The sequence below is a fragment of the Trachypithecus francoisi genome, unplaced genomic scaffold (assembly GCF_009764315.1).
Source record: "Trachypithecus francoisi isolate TF-2019V2 unplaced genomic scaffold, Tfra_2.0 Lachesis_group1, whole genome shotgun sequence".
NCBI classification, from domain to species: Eukaryota; Metazoa; Chordata; class Mammalia; order Primates; family Cercopithecidae; genus Trachypithecus; species Trachypithecus francoisi.
Window position 1 is genome coordinate 143,655,153 of NW_022681454.1, and position 27,584 is coordinate 143,682,736.

Here is a 27,584-nt window from a genome sequence, read left to right on the forward strand (position 1 = left end):
ATGAGAAACTTTTATTAATCAAAATAAAATACATATATAAAGCACTTTTAAATTATGATGAATTCTCTAAAACAAGTCATTTTGTATCCCATACATCCACCAATCATAAATAATATGACTACTGCCTATTTTCTATATGATTTAATTTAATTATTATATGTTAACATCTCAAAGAGTAGAATTTATTATATTTGGATCAAAATAAACTTTCATTATAATTAGTCATTACAACTAGAATTCATCATTAACATAAATATTGTTATTAATGTCTTCTAAACATTTCAGAACTTCCTTTAAGATTACTGAACATAAAATGAACACGATACAATCACTTCAATGTATGTATAGTTTAACATATTTTAAGAAGCTCTTTTTATAATATTATCTCAGTTATGACTAATCATATAATAATTTTAATATCACAGCCATTATAATAATATAATTTATATAAAATTATATTATAATCTATATAAAATTATATTATATATTATATTTTATATATTATTATATTAATATATTATATAATATTATATTAATATAAAATAATATATTTCATTATTAATTATATTATTAATTTATTAAATTATATTAAATAATATAAAATAAGATAAAATATAAAAATATTAAAAAATAAAATTGTATATCATTTATATTAAATGATATACAAAAATTATATAAAATTCTCCTTGTAAAGATTCAGATAACATTTTAGCTTCATTCCAAATAAATCGTCTAATGCAATATATTAATTTATAATTTTTCTAGAAATTTCTTAGAATTGCATACAAATAAATATGATTTCATCTTTTATATGAACTGAAAAAAATTAAGCAATATAAAAATATTACCAAAAAGTCAGAATACAAATATTAATGTAGCATTCTGTTTCAGTTTTGATTTAGACTCAATTTAGGTAGCTAGTCCAATTTAGCAATTTTAAATATATAAATAAAATCTGCCCCCCAGAACTTTTTATGAAATAGAATTTTTATGTGATTATCAAAACAGTTACGCGTTTACTAATTTGAACTTTAGAGGAAACTTACATATGCAAGTTTTGCTTTGTAGTTTTAGATTTTTTATCTATTAACAATAAAGAAAAGCATAGTCAGACTTTCAACATTGTTAAAGTATATATACAAATTGAAAAGTGCTATTTTGAAAAAACTAACCTAAGTTCCAACTTTATTTAAAAGAAAAAACAGTAGGAATAAAGTTTATCCTCTGGTATTTTGTAAATAGTACTATCACTAATATAACCCTTTCAACGAATAATAAAAATATCTAAAAATTTGATCAGTAAAGATTCTCTCAATAGCCCGATAAGAATTCAATTCAACATGAGTAATTGTATTTTAGAAGTTATGGAATATTTGTGTAGAATGGGACAGAAATTATTTCACAGATTCTATTTTGATAGAACTGATGTTTTGCATTAAAGGCAGTCACTTTATGTGAGATCAACAAATGTTTATAAACCAAACAGTATTTTCTTTGGTGATTAACAAATATCAGAGGAAATCATGCTTATTTAGCAAATAGTACAGGACTACAATCTTTACAATAACTTTAGATAATTTCCTTAATAACATAAAGGCATTTTTTAATGTGCCCATCTGCTCAAAGTGATTTATTCAAGTGATTCCCACTTAATCAAATATTTGAAGTACAGTAATTGCTATCAACTAGGAATGGATAAACTATTTATCAGTCAACAGAAAGTATTACCAAAATAGTTACCCATGGTAACTGTCGCACAGCACTTTAGCATCATTCATTTTCTTTATCAAAAAACCTCAAACATACACATTTTTAAAACTTAAAAAATTATTGTTTGTTTTAGAATCATTTGTTGATCTCACAAAAAGTAACTGCCTTTAATGAAAACTTCTTTAGTAGTTTGGTAAAAAAGGATAGGAAGAAAAGCTCCTTATATGAGGTTAATTACACATGTGATTTTGATAAAAGTCTTATTACTTGCAAACTCCTTTGAGAAATTCAAACTTTATACAAAATAATTTGTGTAGAAAAATGGTAAGCCAAATATTCCACATGGAAAGATATGAAATGAGCGTCATTGTTAAAGGATAATTTTTCAGGGACAGTATTTTCAAGTCCTTGACTCCACTTGGCTAACTGCAGAACTATGCGGATTCTTGTTCTTTTCTTTCAGATTACACTGTACTTCTCTACTATAGAAAAACCAGTTAAACCTAAGCTGAAAAATAAACCCTGGAAATAATCTTAGTTTTTAAACTGAGTTATAATGATACAAAATAAATTCAAGTGAGTGATACAATTCTGGTATATTCTGTATCCTAAAATAACAAGAAAAAAACATGAGGAAAAGAGGAGGGAAACAAAAAATGAGTTTCATATCACAGGACTAGGAAGAGTGGACTAAATATACATGTAAATTTCATCATGCTCACTCATCAAATGATCATTTTTGTCTAAATTAATATTTATAATTTATATTAACAAAAAACTCCACAGAATATGATATTCACTCTGTTGTGTTCTTCTTTTTAAAACCACCCATTTTCACACTGACACTCTGTTTTTTGAAACATAATTCTATGATACCCTGCACAATTTTTGAAATTTTGTTTGGAAAACTTTTTCTGAAATAACATCATTTAAAATTTTCTTTTAGCTTTCTATACAGCATTATAAATAAAAGAACTATCAACTTTCCATATACATTCAGGGAAATATCAAACTTTTAATAAAAATGAAAAGCTGGAGAATATAAAGAGTAAACTTAGTAAAAACAAGTTGCATTATAAAGAAAACTTCAGCTCACTGCATTTTTTTTTTTACTAAAGTATGTCATACATTTTATCTTTGCAAGAGTTTGACGAGTTTTGCAAGTAAAATTCTGTTTCCTCTACACTTGCTAATAGTCATGAGAATCTGTAGTTTGCACCTTCCCATTAAAAATGTATTGTATTTTTTGAAATTATTCACCCCGCCTTTTATCCAGATCATGTCTTTGAAAGGAGGAAGTAGATAATAAATGGAATAATTCATGATTCCCCATTAAATATGAAACTTTCTTTTGCAGAGTTTAGAAAATGAAGTTCTACATAATGTACAAAAGTTGATTAGAACTTTTTTAACCTTTTCAAGAAAAATCATTTCATATTAACTATATGAGGAGCTTTCTCTGAGAAAGGTAAAACAATCAATTCTTTACACCTATAGTTTTGTCATATATATTCTAATGTTGCTCCCTCTAAACATATATTTCCTTATAATACTTTAAACATATTAAAAATAATGGCAAGAAAAATAGTATACATTGAGCTATAAACATGACAAGTTTTAAAGAGAAATATAACAGGTTTAACATACACAGGGAAAATGACATAAATTAAAAATGAAAACAAAACATTATTCATGCTCTTTTCAGTAATGTAATGGAATGGATGATAGTGTAAGGGTAAATAACAAAAACTGCATGTATATTTCTCTTACTATGGCATGTCTTCTAGTGAAGTAATGATATTTTGTCATGAGAAAAAATATACACTTATAAAACTTCTCTTTTACAAATCAATCATTGGTATTCCGCTAACTATACTCTCTTGTATCCGTTTTTTGATAAAATTTTTTAAAAGAAACCAAATGATTCTTAGACTGATTTTATTCTATATTTTTATATATAAATATTCTATATTTCTTGGGTGAGAAATCTGTGTAACTTATCTTAAGAGAAATGTCAAGTTCTGACTACTTAAGAGCAGTGGTTGATCTCATTTCTTCTTTGGGTTTTTAAGTTTCTATTATAGAAACAGTTCCTCATTTGACTCAACATATTTTGATTTTCCCCTTATCTAAAAATAAAATTAGAATATATTTCCCTATCACACTTGAATGCTTAAAAGATGACTACCAAACTGTAAGTCATGTAAATAAATCTTTCATATTATGTGCTTTGAATTACTGTTGCAAAGTAAGTGTGCACTGTGCACATGAACAGTGAAGCCAGGAGTTTTCACTGACTATATTTATACAATAAACTTCCAGAATATAATAAAAACTAAATTAATAAAAACGAAAAGTCAATGGATCATTTTGATTCTTTCATCAGAAAACATCTGTATATAAAGATCTTGTTTCCCTGAATATGATATTAATTTTATTGCAGCTACCTAAACATTTAGAAAATTACTAGTTATAACTAAGAATATAGAATTAGTAAATAAAAAAGTATATCAATAAGAATATTGCAATAGCAAAAGAAAGTATTTGCAAGAAGATGAAATAAAAGAACCTTGGATTTAAACTTTTTTTAAAAAGTATAAAATAGATTAGCAGGCAGAGAATAAGAATATTTTTCTTTTGTATTCCCATAAAATAATGCAAATTCCAACAAAAAGAAAACTTGTATAATATTATTAGTATTAAACAAAATAGAATTCAGGCAGAAAACATTAAAGGAGTATAATAATATCAGATTTATAAATAGATTAATTTACTGAAAATATAGCAGGTAGGAAACAATGCACCTAATAATATAGCTTAAAATACATAAAATTAACAGAAGAAAGAGAAGACATTGATTTTAATTTTTTTTCCAGAAACTTACAGATAATGTAGAGGGAAAAGTATTTGAACAGTAATTGCCTAGCTTGATTGAAATAACAGCCTCACGCTAATATTTATATTCTGAGAGATTTTTATATAGAGAACTATCTACCAAATTAAATAGAGAATATATACTTATTTTTCCAAAAAATAAATATTTATAAAATCTGACCAAGTACTGGTCACACCAGGAATTTTGTAAACTGATACACTTACTACACATCCATGGATATACATCCATGACACACTTACTAAGCATGAGTAAAGATTTACTTCCCAATCCAGGATCCCCTACAAAAAAAAAAAAAAAAGCAAACACCAAAAACTATTCACCTGCAAATTTAGAAATACACTCCAAGTTTATTATTTGCTTAAATGTGAAACCAGTATGGAAATTTTCATATATTTAGAATTGAAAGAAAAAAGAAGTTATCATCATATTTAAAAAGGAAGCTATAGATTTAAGTGCATTTTCTGAAAAACAGGAGCAACTGATACTAGTGAAGAAGCTAGCTTTCAACTCAGGATGATAGAAAAAATCCTAACAAAATAAATATTACGAAATAATACTAAATAAAAACTGAGAAGAAAATATTAACAGTAAATTAATAAACTGATAAAAGAGAGATCAAAAAGTTGACCCATGAAACAAAAGAACTGGTTACGTGAAAAGACAGAGATATCTGTACAAGTATAACCAAGAAAAACAAAAACAGATAGTCACTAAAAATAGCAGCATGAACGGAAAAGATTTCTAATTATAATTATAGTAACCGCTAACTTTTACTGTATGCTTAATGATGTGCCAGGTGTTGTTTTCAATACTTTACATGTAATTAGCCTATTTAACTTGACAACATTTTTTATGAGATAGGTGCTATCATTTTAATCTCCATTTTACAGATGAGGAAACTATGCCACAAAGAGTTTAATTAACAAGGTGAAGATCACACACCTGTGAGTGATGGAGCTGGTTCATCAACAGAGGCAGTCCAACCCTAGGCCCCGTATTATTAGCCATCATTATCTTTACACTACCTTCAAGATATAGAGAATAGGCCGGGCGCGGTGGCTCACGCCTGTAATCCCAGCACTTTGGGAGGCCGAGGCGGGCGGATCACAAGGTCAGGAGATCGAGACCATGGTGAAACCCCGTCTCTACTAAAAAGACAAAAAATTAGCCGGGCGCGGTGGTGGGCGCCTGTAGTCCCAGCTACCCGGGAGGCTGAGGCAGGAGAATGGCGTGAACCCGGGAGGCGGAGCTTGCAGTGAGCCGAGATCGCGCCACTGCACTCCAGCCTGGGCTACAGAGCGAGACTCCGCCTCAAAAAAAAAAAAAAGATATAGAGAATATTTCAAGAAATATAGAAGAGACTTTAACATTATTAGAAAATATCATGTTAAACTTCATTGCAGTAAATATAAAATTTTACATAAACAGGCACTTATTTTTCAAAAATAACAATTAGCTGGAGAAGATTTAGGAGACCAATTACAAGACTTACCTACCCCCTTTCCCCTGATCCCTACTCTCACCAAAGGAGAAAAACTATTCAGTTTCACATGGGAGTTCTACCAAATTTTCAATAATAAGAAATTCCCATTTCATCCAAAATGTCCTAGAGCATTGAAAAGGATAAAAAATTCTTCAGTCAATTTTACAAAATACAAGTAACCATTCTAATTTCTTTTGCTGGGGGAGGGCCCAGAAAGACTGCAGAGAAAGAGATGTGTCTAGGTCCTTGCATTATCTGAAAAAAATTTAATTTGCCCTCACTTTTAATTGAATAAGATAAAAATTCTTTAGTCAATTTTACAAAATCTTAAAGTGTAGCAAGAGAAAATAAAAACCACAGCTCAATATCATTATGATTTAGATGCAAAATTCACATATACACATACACATGCACACACACACACACACACACACACAGAAGTCAATAAATTGAAACCATCGTGAGTTTATCTCAGAATTGGAAGAATAGTTCAAAATAGAAAATCTAGTAACTTTATAATAATCTAGTAGGTGCAAGAAAATTATTTCACAATGTTCAAAGCTCACACATGATTAAGAAAAAGAGAAACTAAAAAAAAGCTTCTTTATCTTGGTAACGTGTATCTATTTAAAAACCTATGGTAAAAGGCTTTCTGTTTAGGATACATTAGAATCGTCTTCACTGAAGCCAGGAATGTGAAGAGATGCCGCTGTCAATGCTATTATTTAACACAATTGAAATGAACGGTTCTTGTTAATGTGGGACTCAGTATTTTAATAATGTCAGTTCTAAAATAACATATGAATTTAGCACAATCCCAATAAAATCTTAATGATATTTCCCCAACTCTTGACAAGATTATTCTAAAATTCATATAAAACAGTGAATATACAAGAAAAACTTTCTCATTTGGAACAAAAGGGACTTTCTGCCAGATACAAGAATGCATTTCAACTATATTGATAAAAAGATTAGTGGCACTAATATAAGAAAAGGCAAATAAGTTAATACGACAGAATATATATGTACATGTATGTGTAAAGGTGTATGCCTCATATAGACACATGAAAATTTGCCATTTAATAAAAGGAGCATTTCAATTCAGAGGAAAGTTTTTAGGACAAGTGATTTGCAAATATTACTGGGTTTTTTTTAGATTAATATTTTCTATCCAACAAATAACACATATATAGCATGTGCTATATTACTTTTCTGCATTTAAGAATATACTTAATACACTTAAATCTCAGTTTCCTGATCATCTCCTTAACCCTAATATATGTGATAGGTTTATATTGACATTATCATGAAGATCTTTCAGCTGCTTAACCATATTATTTGCTACAGAATTAGTTAAGAAGTGTTTCTTCATCTTCTATTTTCTTGAAGAGTTTGTGTTGAGTTTGTCATTATTTCTTCCCCTAATGTTAGGGAGAATTCATTAGTGGAGCCACATGAGCCTGGAATTTTCTTTGTAGGAAGTTTTTTAAACTATAAATTTAATGTCTTTAATAAATATATATCTCTTCTGTTACTTGTATCTAGGTAAGTGAACTTTGGCAGTGTCTTTTGGGAAATTTAGCCATTTCATCTAAGTCGTTGAGTTTATCAGCATGAAGTTTATCTCCTAATGACATTTTAATATTTGTGTAATCTGTAGTGATGTGTCCCTTTTCATTTCCCAAATTGGTAAACTGTGCCTTCTATTTTTCTCTGATCAGTTTGACTAGTGGTTGATCCATTTGTTTTTCAAAGAACCAGCATTAGTTTCATTGTTTTTGTTTGTTTGTTTTCTGCTCTCATTTTACTATTCCTTTTTCTCTACTAAGTTTGAGTTTAATTTGCTTTCTTTTTCTGGTTTTTGAAAATGAAAGCTTAGAAAATTAATTTTGGATATTTACATTTTTTCTAATACAAGCATTTTAATGCTATAAATTTCCTTCTAAGCACTGCTTTAGCTGTATCCCACAAACTTTGATATGCTGTGTTTTCTTTTTCATTCAGTTAAAATATTTTCTAATTTGACTTGTGATTTCTTCTTCGATTAATGGGTTATTTAGAAGTATGTTGTCTTGCTTCCCAATTTAGGAAGATTTTCCAAAACTCTTTCTGCTATCCTTTTTAACTTTATTTCATTCTTGTAAGAGAACATAGTTGGAAGGATTTAAATTGTTTAAACATGTTAAAATTTGTTTTATGGCCCAGACTATAATCTACTATGATAAATCCTCCATGCACAGTTGAACATAATGTGTTCTACTGTTGTTTGGTGGAATACTCTGTAAGTGTCAATTACTTAAGGTGATTAAAGGCATTGTTGAAGGTTTCTATATTCCTACTGGTTTTTCTACCAATTATTGAGAGAGTGATGTTGGAATCTCCAACTAAAATTATGGACTTTTCTACTTCTCCTCTTCTTTCTATCAGTTTTGGTTCAACGTTTGTTGAAGTTCTGTTATCAGAAGCATAAACATTTAGGCTTATGTCCTCTTGATGAGCCAACTCCTTTTATCATTATAAAATATCATTTTTTTCTATAGTGATATTTCAACTGCTTTCTGAAAACATTTGAAATTTTGAGATCTCTAATTTGTTTTCTCTCCTTTCTTATCATGGTAAGAATTTATTATCCTTTGTACTTCTGTGTGGCCATTTCAAACATAGAAAAGAAATGAGATTAGTCACTTATCTTGATCTTGACATTAATGTGGGAAAAACTTAAGCCAAATTAACTTTTGAGAAAACAATTCCCTTAATCAGCAATGCATTTCTTTGGCTACTTTGGTTGTAGGATAAAAAATTGTTTCAGTGACTAACACGGTGAAACCCCGTCTCTACTAAAAAAAAACTACAAAAAACTAGCCGGGCGAGGTGGCGGCGCCTGTAGTCCCAGCTACTCGGGAGGCTGAGGCAGGAGAATGGCGTGAACCCGGGAGGCGGAGCTTGCAGTGAGCTGAGATCCGGCCACAGCACTCCAGCCTGGGTGACAGCGCGAGACTCCGTCTCAAAAAAAAAAAAAAAAAAAAAAAAATTGTTTCAGACAGGCTTAAGTAAAATGATTTCATGGAAATCTGAATCATGATTGCAGAACAACTGAGTTCTGGTAGAACTGAGCCCCAAGGCAGGTTCTGGATCCAAGGCAGTCCTGGAAATACCGGAAAAGTCTGAAAATTGATTTCAAATGTATGTCATCCATTTTCTTTCCAGCTTATTCATTCCTTGCTCTCTTTGAACCATCTTTTTTCCTACTGCTTTGCTTCTGCTTCTTTATAACAATAGGTTGCCTTGGTCAAATTACTTAACCTCTCCATGCCTTGGTCTCTGGGAGTAATAACAGGGTTATTGTTCATAGGGTTGTTGTAAAGACCACTTAACACAGAGAATAGCACACAGCAATCATTTATTTTACCTGTTACTATCTTGTTTGAAAGAAAACTTAATGGGAAAATGTAATATTTATGACAAGCTGTCTAAATAACTATTTTGTTGCATTAGGTGTGCAAATTTTTCTTACATAAGATTATACGATAACTTTCTTTTGGAGCTTAGTATCAGGAAAAAGCTTGTCTCTTAAAGAACTGATGTATGCCTTTTCATCAGGTGTTGAGACTTCTGTAGTCCTTCACATCTTCCTTTTTGCCTAGTCTACTCAGAAGTTGAAAGAGAAACTTAATGTTCCCTCATAGTAACTATACTAATTCCACTGGGGAGCATATTTACATACTTTATTTATTTGCTTTCTATTTTCTAGTTATAATCTGACAGCTGTATAATACAAAGGTTTTTGTTTTTGTTTTTGTTTTTGTTTTGGGTTTTTGTTTTTTGTTTTTTTGTTTTTGAGACAGAGTCTTGCTCTGTCGCCCAGGCTGGAGTGCAATGGCGCAATCTCAGCTCACTGCAACCTCTGCCTCCCAGGTTCAAGCGATTCTCCTGCCTCAGCCTCCTGAGTAGCTGGGATTACAGGTGTGTGCCACCATGCCTGACTAATTTTTATATTTTTAGTAGAGACAGGGTTTCACCATGTTGGCCAGGCTCGTCTCAAACTCCTGACCTCAGGTGATCTGCCCGCCTCGACCTCCAAAGTACTGGAATTACAGACATGAGCCACCATGTCCAGCCTACAAAGTTTGAACTTTAAGTTTCTTTAATCTATTCTGGAAAGAAAGTCAACAAGCAAAAGAGTGTTATTTTATGTAAGTCCGAGGCCTAAAAGTTGAAGAAAACACAATCCCTGCTTTCAAAGACTCCAGTCTATAGCAGAGTTCATTCCTTATGACAACTCACATTAAGAAAAAATACAAAAATTAGCTGGGTGTGGTGGTGCACACCTGTAATTCCACCTATTCAGGAGGCTGAGGCAGGAGAATTGCTTAAACTCGGGAGGTGGAGATTGCAGTGAGCCGAGATTGCACCACTGCACTCCAGCCTGGGCGACAGAGCAAGACTCCATCTCAAAAAAAAAAACAAAACAAAAAACAAAACCAGACACTTACATTGCAATTCAGCACATGTATAAATGTGTGTGTAACATATTAAACCAATGTTTAAAAGCACAAATATGCAAAATGTTCCAATCGGTTTATAATTATTAACTCAATTAATTATCATAACTATTTTAGGAAACAGGCCCTATTATCATTATCTTTATTTTCTTCAGATTAGGTAACTGAAGTACAGAAAGGTTAAGTAACTTCGCCAAAGTCAACTAGCTACTTTGTTAATGAGAGTAAATCTGGGACTGGAGTCCAGAGAGTATGGTTTAAAAATTCATGCTCTATTCCATTACACATGGCAGCCTCCCAATATTTAGCTTTCCGCTATGCAATGCGTTTTTTTCTATCCTATTTGTCTACACTCTCTTTCCATTTCTTAAATCCTGGCCATGATCCCCAATCTGATGGGTCACAATCACTACCCACTAATGAGTCACAATCTATATACTATCCATACTATAGTACATACATACATAGTATAGAACATACTACAGTATGTTAAATATTAATAAAGGGGAAATAAAACACTTGTACATGACTGTCAATGGCCATCAAGATAGTTCAAACAGGAGCTCTGCACTCTACCAAGTGGATCAAAGGAGGCCTCACAAAGCAAGAAACAGTTAAGTTGAGGCTGGAAGATAAACAAAAGTTTGCCCAGTACACAAAGCATGAGAGAAAGCAGAGGGTTTTCCAGGCAGAACACATGTGCAAGGCTATGAAGGGGTAAAAGATCATGGGTTCTCATTCCTGTGAGGTGAGCTAAGCACTGTATGAGTAGAGTACCAAGGATGCACATATGAGCAGAGCAGCAATGGTTCAGCTCTCTTGAAGCTTGTAGTCTAGTATAGGAAACAATTATACTAGCAATGGCAATATAGTACTATAAGTGTACTGGAGATTACAAGATTATAGCAAGTTTATCTAATACAGCCGAGCCATTTAAGAATGAGTAAGAGTCATGAGACAATTAGGAGAAAAATCATTCTAGGCCAAGAGAATGGAAATACACGAAGAATGAGAGATGAGAGAAAACATAGAATAATGAAGACCTGAATATTTTCAGAGGCAGAATGGTATAATGCTCCAAGAATGAGTGCTAGACCCAGACTGCATAGATTCAAAGTCAGCTCTTCTACTTATTATCTGTGTGTCCTTGGGAAAGTTACTTAATATCTCTGTGCATCAATTCTTAGCTGTAAATTGAACTAATAAATTCTTTTTGTGAATTAAATGAATGAATACATATGAGGCACTTAAAATAATTCCTGAAACATAGAAAGTGCTCTACAAATATTAGTCATTACTATTATTTTTGCAGGAAGATGAATTTCAAAGCAGGAATGGAAGGAATTAAACTGGAAACAGTATGCATGCGCTGGGATGAGGCTGGCCTTATTAAAAAGTATTTATTGAGTGCCTACTATGTGGATACTGTTATAGGTGCTGGAGATTCAGCAGTGAACAAGACATCCCTCTAGTTGCTGGGGTCAGTTCAGAAGGAGTCATTTTTTATCTATTGCTTTATTTAGTCCCCAAGTTTACTCCATTGGTAAGCTCTGATCTCCCTATTACTTAAACATATTCTAAATTAAACCATTTCTCATCATTTCCACCTCTGCCCTAGTCAAGCCACCATCATCTTTTGCTCGGGGTGTTCCCCAGTCAAATATCCACAGAGCCCAATAGCCTTGAATGATCCTTTTAAACTAAAGTGACAGCATATCATTTCCCTGCATAAAATGAGCCAAAGGTTTCCTAGCATACTTAGAAGAAAATTTAGGCTTTTTGGAAATTATTCTGACCAAATAACTTCTGATTCCTTAGGAACAATGTGAAGGGAATTTTAAAAGATCCAAGAAGCACAAAAGAGATTTGGAAATATTCTTATTGATCATCTAAGAGTTTGGAAGATACTATAGTAATTAATTAATAAGTAAATTAATAAACAATTTGTATTAATTTAAGGACAGAGGCAATCAACATTGGTAAATTTCCCAATAACACAAATCTTTCCATATATAAACCTAGACTAAAACAAAAACTAATAAAGCAAAACATACAATTAAAACTTTTCTAAAATATATTACTCATTTCCCTGCCATATGAAATAGAGTAAGGTCAACAAAATAATGCTTTGTTAGGAATTCTGTTATTTAATTTCAACACAATGTAAATACACTGAAAAGGGTGGCTGCAGGGCCCAGTCATGCCTTGCCCTTGTCCCCAGACAGTCTGTCCTTTTCATAGTGGCCAATTATTTTATCTTCCCCGTGTCAGCTAGTATTTCAGTATTTTAGCTTCTTCCTTACAAATTTAATTTACCTAAAGTAGGAAAAACAGGATGCTTCCATGAAAAGCAATATAGGCAAGCTAGTTAAATAAGAAAACCTAATTTTATATACATGTCTAAGTCGACAGACTTGGCCTAAGGATGCCTCCACAGCCCTTCTGACAGTATAATATGTAGGCTATTTTTCTGGAGCTTTTCTTTGTTGTGTCAGGGTTTGCATGCATATACTGATGTTGGTTAATGTAAATCTGACATCTGAATTAGTGATGTGTCCCTGATATTCTTTTTATGAAGGAACTGTCAAGTTTTGCCTGCACTGTGTGGATTGCAGGGAAGAAGAGGAAGAAGCTTCTCTATCTGGGTTTTCTGGCTATACAGTATCTCTGATGTACAATACAGCAAAGTGCAATAGAAGAAGGTATGCCTGTATTTAATTCGACTTAACATGCTTACACTTTGGCTTAAAGACAAGCACTTAAAGTATATTGAAAGATTTTTATACCGTGATATGTAGAAAATTGGGATTAATAGTTAAAGCACAGAGCTTGAAGATGTTAATACACACACATATATACACATAACATGCACACATACAATATATATATTTATAGACACATACACTACATATATTTGTATGTGTGTGTGTGTATATATATATATATACATGCGCACACACATATATATCTTGATAAGTTGCCTTCCTAGATCAAAGAAAGGGTGATCATATTTTAAATGGTCTCAGAGAGTCACTGAAATACAAACATGAAGTTTTATAAGCTTCCAAATAATAAAAACTATTAAGGAAAAGTATCTCCTACAAACTTATATTCTCATTTTCATTTCTTATAATTAGACATTTAAATGCTTTTATTTTAAAAGAGAATGAAAAAAATAAAAACAAAAGAGAATGATAATGCTATTCCCTTCTAATCTGGAGGTGGGTATCACCTGATTATGCTTCCCAGAAAAGTCCCTGGTCTGGTAATATCTGTGGAAACCCTGGTGAAGCAAAAGAGTTCTTGTGAATCCATAACTTGGTTTTGCTTTAAACAGTGAGATAGTGACACTGGTTATTACCACATCTCCAATTTCCAACATAGAAAACAGAACAGGATATGGATATAGGCCAGGGAGATGATTTTTCCATAGTTGCAGTAACCTCAGTAATTTTAAGGATTGTTTTTTAGCCATAATGGATACTTGAAAATGGTCTAAATAGTTTTTAATCTTCCCTGTTTTCTTAATACAGAAAGAACACACTATCAAAGACAAAACACAACATAATAAAACCATCTTGCCCCATACATTGAGAGTGATGTGGCTGGATCATTGTTTATCCCACTGACTGACAGTTCTGGCTGATTCATCCTCTGTGGTACCTGTGTGCTTGTCTCCTTTTATGTTTTTTTATTTATCACTTTGTCCTATCACACTGAAAAATGAATTTCCCAAATGGTTTTTAAATAGAGAAGTACATTTTGCACTTACAGGTTTATGGGCTATTGTAGGAAAAACCACATCCTCCAGCTATATTCTGTGTATTTCTAAAACTGTGAGTTTATCTGTACATTTCTGAAAAGTTTTTATTGCAACTTGAAATTTTCTTAAAAAAACTGGCTGGGCACGATGGCTCCCAGCTGTCATGCCAGCACTTTGGGAGGCTGAGGTGAGAGGACTGCGTGAAGCCAGGAGTTCAAGTTCTATCTGGGCAACACTGAGTCCCTGTCTCTACAAAAATAAAAAGTCCTCTCATTGATTAGCATTGTAAGTTTGAAATAGATCTTATTTAAAACTCTGCCTTTAGTACATGATGAAAATGATACTTAGTACAACAAAAAGGTATTTAAAGAGAAATGATAAATTAATATCACTACATAAATCAACACATAAAGTTAATGCAAAATATTTAGGCTATTTATACTATTAATAAATGCTTAAAAGCCAAAGAAAAATGAGTAATGATAATTAATAATAGTCCGAATTGAGTGTCATCTACATGTGTTTCACATAGAGAATCTCATTTAATTCCTGTAAGAATTTCTTGTTATTATGCTCTCCAAATAGTTGTGGAAAGCAAAGATGAGAGAAAGCAGGTAAACTCCTTAAGACAATACAGGTATTACATAACAAAGCCAAGTTTTCAACTGCAGAAGGAATCAGCTCCTCTAATAGCCAGAGTTGCAAGTCATGACTCCCATGCTTTCCTCTTAGAGACATTTTTTAAAAATGTCTATTAGAGCTGGTAAGCTTAAACACCTATGTGAAAATAGTATTTTAAAGCAAACTCCTAAAGGACACAAAGATACAAATGAGTAAAAAAATTGGCATTTCTATGTTCTGTTGACATTTGAAATCGTTTCTTTTATCTCTATATTTGGTTTTGGTGAAAATTTGAGACCATTTTTTTGCACCTAGTGAACACTGTTGTTTTATTCTGTCTGGTTTTGTTTTTCAAAAATCTCCTTCCAACTACATTTTTAAAATTCCCCAATTTTAAACTTTATTGATATCAGTCTTTTCTCCCTTCTTCTTTCCGTTTTTTCTTCTTCTTCCCTTCCTTCTCTTTCTTTTCTTTTAAATCATGGCAAAACGGTCTTTTCATTCCTGGTTTCACATCCTAGAGATCTGATCTAGAAGACAATGCCAGAATTTTTTCAAAAAGGAGTAACAATTCCTTCTCTCTTTCCATCTGCATTCTCTGTAATCACTTATTTTTAAAAAATATTCATGAGAAAGAATTTTTCTCTTCATTTTGGAACACCAAAATCTTCTTTCCTAGCAAGAAACGGGTTCTTCCTTCTCTTGCCCACCTATCTCTGTCTCATCTGGAGATTAGTCATGTAAACATTTGCTTGGCAACTGGCTTCTTCAGGAAGTTAATTTGCAAACCTCCATAGAGAATTTAATTTATTACTTTACCAAACAGCAAACTGTTTTAAGAGAAACCAAAATGATTTCATAAAAAATTTCAAGAGTAAACAAAAATGAATTAAGCAGAGGAAGAGCACACTTGAAAGGATCTAACTTCCAATAAAGAATTATGAAATACTGTATCTTAAATACATGGGCTTCATCTTGCTCCGTATGTTTAGAATGCCAAGGCATTTCACAAATCCAGAAGCTAGATTTGCATATAAAAAGTATATTTGTAGTTCATAAAAGCACCTTTGGATGAAAATTTTGAAATTCAAGATAAAAACCTAGTCTGCAAAAAAAAAAAAAAATGTAGACTGGCAAAACACTAATTTACTTTGAGTAAGTATAATACAATTCAAAATGAGGCAGGAGAAAAAAGCTTTAAAAGATATGAAAGTAAATTGTTCTTTGTTTCTTTACAGCCCAAACTCACTGAATATAGTAACAAACAGTCCTAACTGCCACTGAGCTTGCTGACAAAGTGATGTTCAATAAACACTCACTGATGATGCTAAAAATAAGATATTTGGAAAGAAAGCAATATCTTAGAGATGCACACAATTTTGAACCAAACATATTCTTCCATATAATAGAACTTGATATCTGAAGCAGAAAATAATATTGAGCAGATTAACATACTCTGTCCCCAGATGATTTTGTTTCCTCATATACATAGCTAAATCGGTAAAGTGCCCTCTAGAAATGTTGATTTGAAGCTATAAATGACTCTTTTATTATTTAGCTACTCAAAGTAATTATGATATGATAATAAGTGATATTTTAAGTTCTTTTTGAAAACAATAATATTATACAGAATGAAAAACCCGACGCACAGAAACTCTTCTGACATGACTGTCTGTACTTGTTAAAGATCAGTTAGATAGTAGCAGTGAACCATTTGAAGTTCACTGCTAAGTCAAATTTGACTTTGTAGCTTAAAGTCAAATCATCATTATCAAATATGGAATGTGAATACAATGGATTTGATTGTTTTAAATGAACCTATAAGGCACAACAATAATCTAGTCACTTAGAAAGTAATGAAGCACACTGAAATTTCTTCTGTGAAGGTAGATGATACAAAACCCAGAAGCCCTTTGCCTTTGAACAATTCTATCCATTCCAAAGTAAAATACATCCCCGTCACTTGAGTTTGGCCATTCCAGTGACAACTATATGTTAGCTTACCCTGCTTCCTTACTCATTTACATTTTATTATGAGGTCAAGGAACGGCTCACTGTGGAGGTCACATTCAAGTTGACACCTGCATAAGAAGTGTCAGCAATAAAGCCATTTCGGGAGTAGAGACTGGTGGGGAGAAAGAGAGAGAAGTCCAGAGTTCAGTAAAGTCCAGACCATGCACAGCTTCAGGCCAGGTGAAGAATGGAAAGCTTTTGGCAGATTTTAAGCAGGGGGATGTCATGATCTAATGTTTTCAAAAGACCACTCTAGCAGGTGGAGTGTGGTGGAGTGAGAGTGGGTGTGGGTAGAGCAGTTATATGACCATTTAAGCGATCTTAGCAGACAAGATGGCAGCTCTGCGATGAAGACCAGGAGATGAACACGGGATATATTTTGGAGTTGTATCTGATAGGGCATACTGATGGATTAGAGGGGAGTAGCAGTAAGCAAGGTAAAACTCAAGGCTGCCTTGATGGTATTTGCTGAATTGAGGAAAGGCTGTGGGAAGAATATTGGGGATAGAAGAGGAGTAGGGGTGAAGCAAGAGTCCAGTTTTGGGTTATATTAACCTTGGAATGTCTGTGATATATCCAAGTAGACACATCAAGGAGGCAATTGGATCTAAAAACTTTCGGCTTGGTAGAGAGGTCAGTGCAGGATTTATAAATTAAGTAGCCATCGGGTTATTGCTCATGTTTAAAGCTGTAAGACTGGGTCCAGGTTGAGAGTGTGGCTGAAGTGCACCTAGGACCCAGCCTTTGGACACCTCACCACTGAGAGTTTGGAAAGAGAAAACCAGCCTGCAAAGAAGACTGAAGTGTTCCAGTGTGGAGGAAAACCATAGAAAATGGCATCCTGAAAGTCACAAGCACATAATGTTCAAGAAGATGAGAGCGTTCAACTCGGTCAAATGCTGTGAAGACATCAACGAAGCTGGAAACAGAAACATAACTATTAGATGTGATAAAACTAGAGGTCATGGGTGACCTTAAAGAGGCATTTCAGTAAGTATGGGGGCTGGAAACCTATTTAGAGTCAACTGAGGCAAAAATGAAACGTGAAAATATTAAGACAGCACTTTTGTTTGCTGTCTTGGGTAGAGAAAAATGGGGTAGAACCTGGAAGGGGATAATATGTCAAGAAAAATGTTTGAGTAGAAATGAATACCAGTGAGACTGATCCAATGAAAATGGAGAAATTGATGGTATAGGAGAAAAACAAATTTAACTGCAGGAGAAAGTCTTGGGAGCAGGTAAGAGGGGATAAGAGGAAGCACAGCAGAGGGACGATACTTAGATGACAATAGGAACTCTCCACCCATCGCATTGGGAGGAAAGTCAGAGCGTGTGAGTTTACACATAAGTAGGTTGGTATATTTTGAGGTGCACGATGAGGGATTTTGAAACTAGACACAGAGCATATGTGTACTATGGGATATCAAAGCCAGTGTACATCATTTGTATTAATGAGTATACACAAATATATTGATCACCATCTTAAAGACATGAATAAGGCAGTAGAGAGAGGGATTTGAGGATATATCTTAGACATTGTTTTTGCCTGATTTGATTCTTCCATTTCTACCCATTACATTTTTATATACTGAAGATCTATGACTTTCTAGTTAGATAATTTTATAATGCTACCAGACAGGAAGCTAAACTCAAAATCTATCTTCCTTGAGAAGTTCTATCCTATTGTCTTAGTCTTCTCTGATTGTTTCTTGACCTCTAGGCTGCACCTCACAGGACAGTTGGCACTCAGTCATTTCATATTTGTCTGCTGCTCATAGGTCTTATTGTCTCAAATAGATGTTAAGGTTCCAGGATGCGGCCAAGTATTTTACAATAAAATATCATTGTCTCTCCCACTGTGAAAAAACTGGCATTAGATATAAAGTGAGTACTTAATAAATGTTTGTTGATCAATTTATCTTTTAAGGGTTGAATGGCTATAAAGAGTTTTATGCAGTAATTCCTTGGCTAACAGACTACACGTAATTCTTCATGGCACCTGCTGGGCATTGCTGGGAGATGCTGAAATCATTCATCAATTTTCTCCTTTTTATGCTATTCAATTAGTCTGTCTAGGGCAAGGTCTAGAATGTATATCAATCAAAAGCACAATAATGACCTGTGTACCAGCTATCTCCATACTAATGATTTGCATCCACTATCTTACAGAAAGAGCTTTGGTCTAAGAAAGCACTGAAGTGAAGGAAACTTTAAGGAGAATACTGTAGTAAGAACTGAGAATTACCCAGTGTTACTGTTGCAAATAGTTTAATGATGAATTTGAAATCAATTTGGCAGTACCTTTAGTGGAAAAATAATATTAAGAGAATACTCATCACTATAGCCTATTTTGCATTGTCTTAGATAAAATTTTTCTTCAGCCTGCACTGAAAGCTTAACTGTCAGTAGACTTTTAGTATATGGACTTCTAGTTTGTTGAAATTATGTGTAGCGTGTTTAGTTTTTAATTTAATTCCAATTCTTAAGGCAATTAAAACTATTTGGATATAATATTTAAATCAGAATCCAAATATGGCATACATACATTTTTCTTTTAAGAAGTAGTTGTACTGTCATACAATATTGACCTTTAATTTTATGTAACAGGTTATCACGGAAAGTTAAAGAATTAATCATCAGAATAGCATTTAACCAAAATTCCCACATACCATATACATGGTAGTCCATAGAGCTCTGCAGAAGTGAGTGATTACAGCTACTGTAAAATTTTGTCATTCTATAAAGTAGTCATTGACAGAATAAATGACTGTTTTTCCATGTTATATGCAAATTGACAAAGATAATATCTGATAAAATGGAAAACACCAAGAGACTTAGAACTTCAGAATATATGAAACCCACACCAAAATATAATTAGCAACACTCTTTCAGTAGAATCCCATAGCATGAGACAATATTAATAGAGAGAATCTTTTAAGAACATTTGTTGCATAAAATATTTTAATTGAAACAATTAATGAATTCCATAAGTGTAGATTTACAAGATTTCCATTTTTCAATACTTACATGAAAAGATCTGATAACAGAGCCACTAAGTATAGGTAAGAAATATTAAACCTGTTTAGCTGTTATTCTAGGTTTCTATTCATTTCTCACTAACTTACATTGATTTTTGTACTGCTTTTATTCGTCCTATAAATTAGACTCCAACTGGTGATAAAATGTCAAAGTTTGCGTTGTTCATCTAAAAAAAACAAATCTAGACAATTTAGAATTATTTTAAAATTAACCAATAAACTATGATCCATTTGTTCTCTTTGTGAGTGCTTGGGTGGAAAAGGAGACATATTAGTACATTAGTAAGATGTTTCTTTTTCTTTAATCACCAGGAGAAAAGATACATAAATCTTTTTCTTAAAGCTTTTTTCTTTCCCACGGAGATAACACATCTTAAAATGAAGGTTAACAAGCAATTAATAGCACAGACTTAACTAAATATTGCAAATGTGATAGTATAATATCTTGGTAAATATGGGAATTTTGAGAGCCATAAAATTAAAGACTTTGATACGTGTGAGATCAATAGACATGACTTATCACTATTTAATATGAGCTTTAATTTTTAAATGCCATGTTCCAATGAAAAAGTATATTACACAGGAAAATTGAAATTTCAATAAAGAATCAAGACAAAAGAAATAAACTTTATATTAAAGAACCTCTAAAGGTTGTACTTACGCAGCAACCTCCTCTTTTGACAATCCTTTGAAATTCACCTCTAGGTAATGATCTATGTCTTCTTTTTCTTTGATCAGTTGAGACCTAAATGAAATAGAAAGAAATAATAAAGCACCACCTTATCAAGTTGAAAAGCTACCAAACATGTAAAATGCCACTAGGAGAACAGAAATATTCAGGGTATAATGCCATATATAATAAACACAAAAGCTATAGAGTTAGGTCGTTGATCATTTCAAAATTTTATCTTTCCTAAATGGAAAATGATAAGGAAGAATATTAAACCCAGTATGTAAACAAATAAAACACCAACACCTTGAAATAATTCACTTTCTACTTAAGAGTCTTCTCCTCAAAGCTTACAAGATCTTCTATTTTGCTCACATTTTTTCATGGTATAACTTTCCAACTGCTGAAGTTATATACTGTTTGGCACAGAATCCAGAGCCCAGAACACCTGTTTGATTCAAATGTATAACATGAATTTGTCCCAAACATTACTCAATTTTGTCCTGAAATGCTCTTTGAACAGTTTTTTAAATCACACATAAAACTCAAATTACTAAAGATTCAAGGTGCAAAATGATTTTAAGAAGCCCTTATTGAAAATATATTATACTTGTAGTGCATTCATTCTTCACACCCATTTGCACTTTTAAAAATAAGCATGCTATCAACTTCTCATAACTATGATGATATGGAACTAAACAAATATCAGTGTTTTATTCAGAAGTTATTAAAGAATGTTGATACAAACTTTGCCTTTATGGGGTATGATAAAAATCTTTTTCTTCAATGAAATGAATACAAGAAAAAGTTTTCTTTAAAACTCTTCCTATCCTACGGATATGAGATTTGGCTATGCTTTTGCTCACCTTGAAAACAAAATATAAATTAAATCCTTTAAAAAGACAGAAAGAATAAGCTTTTTCAGACTTCATAAATATTTTACATTATTCAAAAGTAAAACAAAAATATGTATATATATTATAGTATACACACATGAATTATACATTCATTGAAAGATTTATCTGCTATAGGAAAAGAAAATTTTGATTTACTATTTTAAAAGAATTTTTATGTTAGTTTAGCTGAATGTATTTATTTTGGTCCGGGGGCTTTGGTCTTTCCTAGAAGAAATACTAAAAATGAGGCATGAGAACAAAGAAGCCTCCTAATACTTTGATCATTATGCCTTGCAGGAATGGAAAAGTAGTCATATAAAGAAAATAAACCTATGTATGCAAACTATTTATATTGGTAAATAATATGTGTATTACAAAAAGTCAATAGAATTATAAATGGCAATTTCAAAATAGCACAATCAGTTAATATTCATAATTATGACAAAATGTATCAGTTTCTCTGTCCTGCATTTCCTCAGTGACACTTTGAGTAGCTCAGCAGTCACTCATGGGCAGCAGCAGTTTGATGATGTATTTTCAGGCCCCAGCATCATTTCAGGAGCTGATTCATGCCCTCCAATCTACCCTACAAGTAAGGCTCTACCCTCCTTCTTCCTAAACATAAGTCAGCCCTTGGGACCTTATAGATTAAAAGCATTACACCTTTCAGTCTGGGCATGGTGGCTCATCCCTACAATCCCAGCATTTTGGGAAGCCAAGGTGGGTGAATCATTTGAGGCCAGGAGTTCCAGACCAGCCTGGCCAACATGACAAAAACCTGTCTCTACTAAAAATACAAAAAATTAGCTGGGCATAGTGGTGCATGCCTGTGGTCCCAGCTACTCAGGAGGTTGAGGCACGATAATCGCTTGAACCCAGGAGGCAGAGGTTGCAGTGAGCTGAGATCACACCACTGCACTCCAGCCTAGGTGACAGAGTAAGACTCTGCCTTAAAAAGAAAAAAGCTTTACACCTTTCATTCCCAAAGCTTCTGCTTTCTGTTTTCCATATACATTTAAAACAGGAAACTTATCTCCAAAACTCTATGGGAATCATGATATAATTGCAATAGGAAATAAAATGATGAAACAATAACTAGATTAATAAATAAATATATATAATTGCAGTATTCGAATGTGGTTCATAAATCCTTTGAAACAGCAGATTTCAATATTCTCAATATAACAAGGTATTTTTCTCTTCTCTTGAAATGATTTTATTTTCTGAGATACATTATTGACATTTCTCACTACAGAAAATTCATTCTGTAGGAAAATAAGTAAAAACCAGGGGCATGTACCTTGGAATTTTTCTGGAGGAGCAAGGAAGCTTCTGTCTGGCTAAGGCTGTAAGCTTCGGGCGTGTCATGGGCAGTGGGGGCAGGGTGGTCATTTCGGACTACAAAAAGAAATAAGTAGAAATTGTATTTTAAAGAATAAATCTTTCAAAGGATCCTTTAAGACATTATTAGAGATTCACAGTCTGTCATCTTAGTTGAGAATGTCTACATATAGTGCTATAGCTGTATTATTCAGGAATGATGCTCAGTGAGTGGATTCTGTAGGTTGCTTCTCTCATTATTTTCCTCCATTGTCTGCTTTTTGGCCAATTTATTATTTGTCTGTATCTTCACCACAAAGTAGATAAGAAGAAAATATGATAAAAGCATTGATGGTTCAGTTGGCATCGTTGGTAAGAGTTTTGTAAGGCACATGATTGCAATTAAAGAATGAAGATTTTTAGGATAGCTACGGATTTCCAATGTTTATGTGTTGCTTTCCTGTTATTATCAATAATTGAAAATTGCTCATACTTGTTGTTTTCTAAAAGCCTTATTGCTCGCAAATAAAGGCTTTCCCTTAGATGTGATAGATGATAAGAACAGTTCTCAACAAGGAGACAGCTGCCCTGAGAAAGCACACAGCCATAACAATATAATGAATCACTTCAAAATGTACTGTTTTTAAAAAGTTTTAAACAAAAACAACTTTATCTCACACTTTACACGGGTCAGGAATAAGGACAGGGTATGATAGACATGGATGTTTTTCTCCTCCATGATGACAGGAGCCTCTGCAGAGAAAACTCAGAAGCTGTAGTAACCCAATGATAGGGGACAGGAATCACCTTGAAGTATCTTCACTCACTTTTCTAGTGGTTGATGCTAACTCTTAGCTGGGACTCAACTGGGGCTATCTGCTAGAACTCATACATGTGGTCTCCTCATGTGGCATAGGCTTCTTCACATCATGGCAACCTAAGACTTCTTATGTAGCAGCTCCAGGCTCCAAAGGCAAGTATTTTAGAGAAAAGCCAGGCAGAAGCTTTATCCCCTTTTAGGGTCTACCTTTGGAAGTCACATAGCATCCACTTCTGCTGTAATAACAAGTTCACCCAGATTCAAGGCAAATGAACACAGAGCCACCTATTGATAGGGGAATGTCAAAGTTTCATTGTAAGAAAAGAATATGGCATGGGAGATACTGTTGCAGTCCTTTTTGGAAAATGCACTGTGCCACAGTGGTGAGCAATTAGGAAGGCAAGTCTATAAAATCAAGTTTCTAAATCTTACTCCAAAGGGACACGTGGACATGATGTCTGTGAACTTAGAATAGAAAAATTGTTACATGGTGCAAGGGCTCTCAGATGCAAAAGAACCCATGCTTCTGTTAAATAGAGAGGCATCCAAAAGGCCAGGGGCTCCTGATCTCAACCCCTGTATATCCACCAGGTTTGACCTGTACTCTTAGCTTCACCAAGCAACTGAAAGGCTTGTTTTAGGTTTTAAATGGCTTATCTTCAGCATTACTACCTGTGTGACCCAGGGAAAATCACAATAAAATCTGGGCCTTGAATATATTCAGCAGATATTTAGTGAGCTCCTTTTTGGTGCCAGGCACTGTTCGAGGTGCCAAAGATACAGCAGTGAAGAAAAAGACAAAACTCTCTGATCTCACAGACTTTGCAGTATGGGGGTAAATATGGAGAAAGACAATACACAAATAAGCAAAATATATAGAACCTCAGATGTTGATAAGATTCTCTACTGGAAAACAAAGCAGGGAACTAGAAACTACCCAAATGCTCACCAATGGCAAAGGGATGAATAAAAACAGAAGGAGACAAGCTCAAAGACATTACAGAGAATTTTGTTGGGTGTCCCGACAAATGTAATGTCTTGAGGGTTATTGTAAAAACTGGCTTTTATTCTCATTGAGGTAAGAATCCACTGGAGGATACAGGGCATAGAATTGACATGATCTGACCTTCATCCTGAAAGGATCACTCTGACTTTTTCTTTCAGGTTAGACTGTAGTAGGGGAAAGGGTAGACAGCAGAGAGGCTAGCTCAAAGTCTCCTGTGAAATGCAGGGGAGAGAGGGTGGTGGCTTAGGTAGGAGTAGAGAAGGAGAGATGTAGTCAAACCTGAAATAGAACCACCTGTGGATGGCTGAGACACAATATTCCTCTAGTGCTACAAAGCCATGGTGGAGGTGGGGGTGGAGAAGCACTAAGACGAGAGAAAATCTTCTGAAATTCAGTGTAAACAGACAGCTTCGTGTTACTGAAAAAGATTATTACCCTGGCCTAAAAATCATTTTTCACATAATTAAAGAGAATTCTAACGGAGATCAGTGGTTTATTTTAAATATAATAGAATCCCAGTACTACCAGTTTATCAAGGCATGATACGATCTATGAAACAAAATGCCTACTTATTTTTATGCAGTTGTAGCTTTAAAGTGCACAATCTAAACAGTAAATGTTAGTCCTCTCCTGCAGACTAAACATTAGAAACATACTATATTACCCTTCATAACTTCATAACATAATGACTTTTTTTTTAACTTTAAAAATCTCTTTTTCTGATTAGATGTTACATTAAATAGTTGAGTTACTGGAATAACAAGAACTTACTAAATGGCGACATCATACAGAGCATATGGTAAGAAGTTATGACTCATGTGAGGTTTGAAGGGACACCAAAGCTCCCCAAACGGGCCTCCCAAGAGTTTACTTCACAGGAGCTGTGAAGACTGTTCCACAGAGTTCAGAGTCTTCCAGTGTTACAGTGAACATCTGAATCATCTACGTTCTTAACCCAGACCAGTGTAGCCCTAGGAAATTTCAAAAGGGAGAGAGGAAAACAACTAAGTGTGCTTTATTTGGGGCATTCCATCATCTATAAATTTTAGATTCTTTTCTAAAAGCCCCACTTGACTTGCCAAAGCATTATGCAGTGGGCACCGGGGCCAGGGTAATCTCTTCATAATTGCAGGGGTCTTTGAAGAGTTCACTAAGGAGGTTCAAAATAAGGAACAGTGCTTGCAATTTCCTTGAATACTAAGAATATCCAGCTATTTGTAGACAGATAAAAGAGAGCAGACCCCAGAGCTGCTGATCCAGTCAACATAGCTCATCCAGGTGAGTATAACTCCCCACCAAAGTTGGCATACCAGCATGTTATATAAAATTTATCCTTTTTGATGTTTACTTGAGATCGAATAGAAACCAAATGCAAATGACATACATGGAGAGGGGTATGTCTTCTTTGTCATACAGATCAACTGCGCTTTTTTTTTTTTTTTTTTCAAACTCTGAGTCAATGTTTCCTTCCATTAAAGTTTCAGCTGCCAGTTCCTTCATTTTGCTCTCCTCTGATCTGAGAACATTAGCAGCAGGAGCACCTTTACTCTTAAATTTAGTTTAATGTAAGTACTGCAAGCCCTGCTGGCAAGCCTCAAGGCACAAACTCTGAATGGGGGGTGGTCAGAGCTGAATGATAAAGTGGAAAAAAGTTATCAGAGCTGAATGATAAAGTGGAAAAAAAAAAGCATGTTGGAAAAAATATCGCTCAAACTATGTTGGAAAGTTTAAGCTTAGAGTGAGGGTGGAAGTTGAACAGGCTTTCTCCTTGTTTCTGAACCCCACATTGTGCCTTGCCAGTGCCTATCGGGAAAGGGAATTTTGTTTCTCAGAATCAATACATGGCCACATAAGGTATTTTGTTTTACATAACAGATAATGTGTGATCTGAATTTTATGACACAGTTAATATTTTGAATGCACCAAATATTTAAAGGGGTCCTGTAACAAATTACTTTCTTATCTAAGTAATTGCCATCTTTTATGCCTTATAAGTTCAAGCAGGGTTTGTGGTACTTACATTAAATTAAATACCTGTAAAGAAAGCCTTTTGGTCTTTGTTAATATGAGTTGCATCATTTTCCTGGTGTTGGTCAGACAGCATTCTCAGTTTCCATGTGAGCTCCAGCCTAGACTCAACAATGAAGAATGGGACTAGTGCTATGAGGTGACTGACCTAGGCCTGTAGCATAAATGGAGCACATCACCATTAGTTATGGCACCTCCTTAGGGTTCTCCTGGATCAACATCTCAGGGGAAAACACACAAGATAGGTGTGACTGCAGGAAAGGATATTGCTCAGGTTCAGGTGAGTAAGAAAGAAGAAGAATGAAAGATACCTCTTTGGCTGGCACCACAATGAGCTTAGCCCCAGGAGCTCAGGCGGAATCAGCCTCTTAGGAGGACCCAGAGGCACCTCCCCAGTGCCAGCAAGTGGGCAGTGCTGCAGTGTGGCACCATCGGGTGCTGAGACAAAGATCAAAAGGCCGCCTGAAGCCATTCCACTGTTGGTATTCAGAAGAGATTTGGTGCACCCTTTGATCTGCTGGTTGGCTCTTGTATCACAGTTACAATCTCTAAGTTTGGCCCCCACATGCAAAGACAAATGAGAATGGAGAAATACAGGATGAAAGGTTTGAGAGTGCTAGGTCAGGCTGAATGTGTCCCATGGTGTGAGCTTAAATTTTTGGCCCCCAAGTAAAATTCTTCAAAGACTAACCCCCCTTCCCTTTATCCCCAGAGATGCCTTTATCGGGAAACACAAAGCAGGGAGGCCTACTACCGTGTAAACGGAGGCTACTTGGAGAATGACTATGTCTGAGGCTGACCAGTGTCTCCAGGGTTCA

General features: G+C 33.9%; 1 protein-coding gene across 1 annotated transcript in view; it reads right to left on the bottom strand.

Annotated features, from left to right (window-relative positions):
* TTC29 (tetratricopeptide repeat domain 29) overlaps positions 1–27,584 on the bottom strand; it is a 258,577-nt gene that overhangs the window by 229,723 nt on the left and 1,270 nt on the right. Inside the window, 4 exon segments of the mRNA XM_033215424.1 lie at positions 20,688–20,771; positions 22,893–22,990; positions 25,610–25,644; positions 25,647–25,709. Coding sequence (XP_033071315.1) covers positions 20,688–20,771; positions 22,893–22,990; positions 25,610–25,644; positions 25,647–25,680 — 251 coding nt within the window. The 5' untranslated portion in view covers positions 25,681–25,709.